Source organism: Austrofundulus limnaeus, unplaced genomic scaffold (genome assembly GCF_001266775.1).
Source record: "Austrofundulus limnaeus strain Quisiro unplaced genomic scaffold, Austrofundulus_limnaeus-1.0 Scaffold74, whole genome shotgun sequence".
Classification (NCBI taxonomy): Eukaryota; Metazoa; Chordata; class Actinopteri; order Cyprinodontiformes; family Rivulidae; genus Austrofundulus; species Austrofundulus limnaeus.
The window spans coordinates 2,004,109-2,010,244 of record NW_013952476.1 but is presented as its reverse complement, the minus strand read 5'-3'; the positions used below and the strand labels follow the sequence as shown (position 1 = coordinate 2,010,244).

At 40.5% G+C, this 6,136-nt stretch overlaps 1 protein-coding gene across 1 annotated transcript in view; it reads left to right on the top strand.

The window, feature by feature from the left end:
• The window catches only part of pomgnt2 (protein O-linked mannose N-acetylglucosaminyltransferase 2 (beta 1,4-)), a 12,077-nt gene extending 6,629 nt beyond the window's left edge, over positions 1-5,448 (top strand). Inside the window, exon 2 of the mRNA XM_014010861.1 lies at positions 3,139-5,448. Coding sequence (XP_013866315.1) covers positions 3,227-5,035 — 1,809 coding nt within the window. The 5' untranslated portion in view covers positions 3,139-3,226 and the 3' untranslated portion in view covers positions 5,036-5,448. The remainder of the gene's footprint in view (positions 1-3,138) is intronic.
• Positions 5,449-6,136: the final 688 nt, after the last annotated feature.

Sequence of the window (6,136 nt, the reverse complement as noted above, 5' to 3'; positions counted from 1 at the left end):
TATATATATATTAAAGAAAACCATGGCTAGGAATACATTTTTTGAAGGAATTTAGTCAAATTTACAGAAGAAGAGAGAAAGAAACAATTGTTTAAAATGTAACAATGGAGACAGGAATATTACCAAATGTTCTTCTCACTTTGCTCATGCTTTTCATAACATATTTGAATTGTATTTAATATTTGTTAAAAGTATATGAATAAATAAAAAATATATGAATTCTTACATTTACAATAAATGATTAGCTGTTAATATGTTATCCCATGAGCTTTGTTTCCTCACCAAGTAGTGTTCATTTCCAGCCATCAGCGTCTTTTCCTGCTGTGAGAAACAGAAGAAGGAACAAAAAGGGATGAAGATATTTTCTTTTTAGCATCTCAGATAAAAAAGTAGTTGCTTATAACAACATATGTTATAGGGGGAAACAAATCAGAAGCAATAGAGTCAGATCAGAGAGTTAATTAGTTAGAATTAATTTTAAGCATTTATTCACTGGAGAACAAAGTCGACAGACAACCTTCTTCAGTTCAGGATACATTTAGCAGCTGGCATCTCATCAGTAGCTCTGTGCTTCTTTTCACACCTGAGAAGCCACAGAAACTCTGCAGAGTGCAGAAAAAAACACCCTTTTATTCTCAGTTAGCTTGAAGCACTTTCATATTTTAGACCCGTTTGAACACTTTTAATATCTGTTCTGTTTTTTTCTTACAGATTTGACAGTTTGAAACTGTGGCTCAGAGGAAACTGGTTGGGATGAAAAACACAGAATTTGTTTTATTTGAAATGTTGTGAAGCTAAATTTCTAAAAGTTATGTGTTGATTTTATAATATTTACTGTTGAGGGTTTGATCAATATCATCAATAGCATCGATCAAAAATCAGCCAGTAATTTCTCCAGAGCCGGAGGGCCTGAATGCTTTCTRGTCCACACTCTCTTTTTGGACCGAGTTGATCAGAGACACGCCTCAGAAAAGGGGTGGGGCTTGTGGAGTTTTCAGACCTGTTCCACTTCGTATATTCCCCAACTAAAGGATTTAAATGTGGAAAAAGAAGGATTTAAAAGCATCATGTGTCTACTTTTAAAGAAAATATTTACCCTGAAGAAGACACCAAACAGAAGTTGCTTCATCTGATTTAGGTCCTTGAGATAAATCTTTTATTAAAAATAAAATAAAATAAAATGGTTACACAATGGTTACAGGATATTGGGTTTCTCCATGAGCAAAATATTAAAAAAATCCCTGCTAAAATTAGCAAGAAGCAGTGTGTTTGATGACATAACATTTACAGGTATCTCCAAGTAACTCACGTCATTAACTAACCAATCAAAAGCTTCTAAAGCCATGACATCATCAGCATGTCCCCAAATAGTTTAGAGGCAAACTGATCTTAATGTATGTAAACTTGTGATTTTTAAGAATTATAGTTCTATAAAAATATTTCTTTCTTTCTCACTGTTTGAACTTTAAACAAGCAGAACTAATTATAATAATGCAGACTGACCTGAAACAGTAAAGTTTAGTCTGATTTAATGTCAGGCAGAAGTTATGATGTACACATCTGGTTTCATCTGGATGGGCTTTTACATCCCTGCTTAGATCTAACATTATTCCTTTATTTTTCATCTAAATTATGATTACTGTAGCCACACAGAGTTTAAAAGAGGGTATATAAAATGGGATGTCTGTGAATCACTGAAAATATAAAATTCTAGGTTTTCAAATGAAAATAAATCACAGTTCTCTGCATCTTTCTCTATCAGTCATTAGTCCTGCTCTCTTCTCTGGAGCAGATGTTTATTTCTGCATTTAAATGTTTTCTTATGGCGACTGCGTGTCTTTAGTCACTTTGATCTCGGAAGGTGACCCTGTTGTCTGTGACATATTGTACTTGCATGAATGTCAAAAATAGCCCAGGGACTCTGCTCAGCTTCTGCAGGAACAGCAGGGAAGACTGGAGGAGGAGCAGTGGGGGGAGGGGGCAGCAGCACTGGAGCACAAGTGTAAAAGATAGTCATGGAGATAGAATTATACAGTGTAGATTAGAAATGGGAATGTTGTTATAGAGCAATAGGATATGAGTGTCAGTATTCACTTCGACCTGCAGCTTTTACAATCCAAAGAGCCATTTCTGTTTTTTTGCTTCTTATTAAACAAAATGTTCCTAAAATGCTAAATAAACTAACTGTGACCACCCCTTAGTGCTGCCTAYGGTTGGGCATAATCGTATCCTGTGCAACTAATCGCCAGAAAAACAATTGATTATTTTTTGGCACTCGACGATGAGTACGATTAATGCCACCAGACAGAGTCCGCTCGGTGCTCCTCTCCGCTTCAAATAGGATGAACATTAAAAAAAAGTTCTGTAATTTATTTATTTATCAAAACAATTTAAAATTTGATGTAAAGCCTCAAGTCTGTAATTTTAACACAATTTGGAACAGATTTTTCTGAAGAGCAAATTTTTCCTACTAAATTGATCATGTGACTAAGACATAAGAGTGTCCAGGGACTCCAGGGGATTAATCATCAAATTAATCGTTATCGACTAAATACCACAAATAATTGTGATTGATTTTTTTTGCCAATATTGCCCAACCCTAGTGCTGCCCTCTATAAGTTGAACAGTGCCTACTGCAGTTGAATTTTCCTCAGTTAAAACGGTACATGCTTACATCACAGCTCCTGTGTTCAAGTGTAAAAGCCTCTCATTCAGCCAGTCAGGAGCTGGAACTGTGTAGGGTTGGGCGATATTGGCAAATAAATGAATTGTGATTAATTGTGGTATTTGGTCAAGTACTATTAATATGACAATTAACCCTCTGGAGTCCCTGGACGCCTGCACGTCCTATTCACACAACCAGTAAATCACTGGGAAAGATTTTCTCTCTGTAAAAATCTGTTCCAAATTGTGTCAAAAGTACAGACTTCAGGCTATACATCAGTTTTTAAATTGTGCTGATAGGCCAAGTGAAAGCAGAGTTATGATAAATAAATTACAGAACGCCTTTTTAGGGTTCAAAATAATTGGAGTCTTACTATGGTGGACGATATGCATCTTTTAAAGGAATGCCCCCTTTTATTGAATTACTTTTTAAATGTTTGAACTCTGACCTTGTCTTTTCTTTCCCCTCTCCAGATTGATGCTGGGCCTTGAATGTCTCGTCACTGCCCTCTAAAGTCGGGGGCCAGAAGGAGTTTGGAGCCGGGCTCTGACAGCGGCAGCAATGCGGGCTTCTGTGGCGGGCTGCAGGATGAGCCTGGGCGCGCTCGTTAACGGGCTGCTGGTCTCCGTAGTGGCAGCTCTCCTTTGGAAGTATACCAAGCTGAGTGAGCATGCCGCTCTGCTAGAGGAGGAGCTGCACATGACACAACAGTCCCAGGAGTTCTCACAGGCCCGCATTGACTACCATGTGGCCCTGCAGTCTCTCCAGGAACACGGCACCCGTATGGTCTGCACTGGCAAGATGCACACTGACCGCATCTGCCGCTTTGACTATCTGTGCTACTCCTCTGAGGCAGAGGAGTTTGTCTTCTTCCACTCCAACTCCTCCATCATGCTGCCTAATCTTGGGTCCAGGCGCTTCCAGCCTGCCCTGCTGGATTTGTCCTCTGTGGAGGATCACAATACCCAATACTTCAACTTTTTGGAACTCCCAGCTGCAGCGTTAAAGTTTATGCCCAAGCCTGTGTTTGTACCAGATGTGACTCTAATCCTGAACAGGTTTAACCCCGATAACCTTATGCACATATTTCACGATGACCTCCTCCCAGCCTTTTATACCATGAAACAATATTTAGACTTGGACGACGAGGCACGTCTCGTCTTTATGGAGGGCTGGGGTGAAGGGCCGCACTTTGAGCTCTACAGACTTCTCAGCAACAAACAGCCGCTGCTCAAAGAACAGCTGAGAAACTTTGGAAAACTCATGTGTTTTACGAAATCCTATGTTGGCTTGTCCAAAATGACCACCTGGTACCAGTATGGGTTTGTCCAACCGCAAGGCCCCAAAGCCAACATTTTGGTGTCAGGGAATGAAATCAGGCAGTTTGCCAAGGCACTCATGGATAAAATGAACATCACGAGGGCAGAAGAGGCGTGGAAGGATGGAGAAAGTGTTGAGAAAGACAAGGGTAGAGAGAAGAAAGATGAATACATTGTAGTTTTTAGTCGTTCGACAACAAGGCTGATACTGAATGAACCAGAGCTGATCATGGCGCTGGCCCAAGAGTTCCAGATGAGAGTGGTTACYGTGTCCTTGGAGGAGCAGTCGTTTTCCAGCATCATCCGAGTGATAAGTGGTGCTTCCATGTTAGTCAGCATGCATGGAGCTCAGCTTATCACCTCGCTGTTTCTTCCCAGAGGTGCTGCTGTTGTAGAGCTATTCCCCTTTGCTGTGAACCCAGAGCAGTACACTCCATATAAAACCCTCGCCTCCCTTCCAGGCATGGAGCTTCACTACATCTCCTGGAGGAACACGAAGGAGGAGAACACCGTCACCCATCCACACAGGCCCTGGGAACAAGGCGGCATTGCCCACTTAGACAAAGAGGAGCAGGAGCGAATCCTGACAAGTAAAGACGTTCCCAGGCACCTGTGCTGCCGTAACCCAGAATGGCTCTTCCGAATCTACCAGGACACTTTGGTGGACATCCCTTTTTTCCTCGAAGTCCTCAGAGATGCCATGAAGACCAAGCCCAACTTGAAGAAAGCCAAACTGGCCAGCATAGTCCATCCCGGCCGAGTCAGAGAAGCCCGTTGTCAGACTTCAGTACAAACGCCCAACGAGGCTAAGCTCACCGTTTCATGGCAGATCCCATGGAACCTGAAATACCTCAAGGTGAGAGAGGTGAAGTACGAGGTGTGGATCCAGGAGCAAGGAGAGAACACCTACATGCCTTATATCCTCCCCCAACAGAACTATACCTTTTCTGACAACATAAAGCCCTTTACCACCTACCTGGTGTGGGTGAGGTGCATCTTTAACAAGAACCTCCTGGGTCCCTTTGCAGATGTTCTGACATGCCGAACTTAAAACAAACACAGGAGCAATTAATTGTTTGCTGCAATCATATGGAAACACATTGATTACAGCTTGAACAGTGGAGGTTGGTAAATATTGTTGACTGTGTAGCTGTTGCACAAAGATGGTTTTATAACTGCTGTAGAGTCTCAGTCAGCCAGGACATGGAAAAAGAAAATAAACAAAAACAAAACAAGTTTTATTCTGGAGTTGAAGATGTTTTGGTTTCCTTCAGAGGAGGGACGCTTTCTCAGTTAGAAAAAACGAATGTGGAGTTGCAAGCTTTTAAACTGCATCAGATGTTTTGTTATYCTATGACTTGCTTTATGTTATGCTGTGCTATGCTATGCTAGCCTGGCCCTTATCAATTCTAGTTTCCCTTCACTGCTCCGTCTGGGATTTCTTCCATAGACAAGGATTTCTTCGGGAGAATTTTCGTCCAGACCAATCAGAGAGCAGAGCATAGATTTTCTGTGCAGTGTCTGCTAGTTAGTTTAGCTTAGTTTAGCAATGGCAGTGGAGGAAGTGAATGTCCCTCCATGCGTGTGTGGCAGGTTGTTAGTGCAGATTCTCCTTCATCCAGGACGTGATAAATCAAATAAAGAAGTCAAATAAAAATTGCTTGCATGATGGAGCATCTCATGCAGTTGTGTTAGTTTTTCCAAAATACAGATTCAAGAGTTTAACCAAAAATAAAAATACTATAGCATGTCATACGATCAACTGCAACAAAAAAATAACACAAAGCATTAACTTTGTTTGGTGCCACCGTATTTACATCCACACAGATGTGACATTCTTTTCAGAACATAATATGATGATTCTGTATAATAATCACGATTAAGGCATAAATAATAACATAAAATTTCTTCCACAAAGCTTAAAAGCTTGCAACTCCACTCTCCATTTTTTTAATTTGAAAAACTCCTTGGATGGGAAGCAAACCATCTTTTAACTGCAGAATAAAAGTCCAGTTTTGTATTTTGATGTTTTTATATCCAGTAAAGACTGTAAACAGTCCTGAAAGACTGCTGAAGACTAAAACTGTTGATGTAAGACAGAAGAGCTGAGCCAGATCTCTACTGATTGATTTATTTATGTGAGATTAAAGAT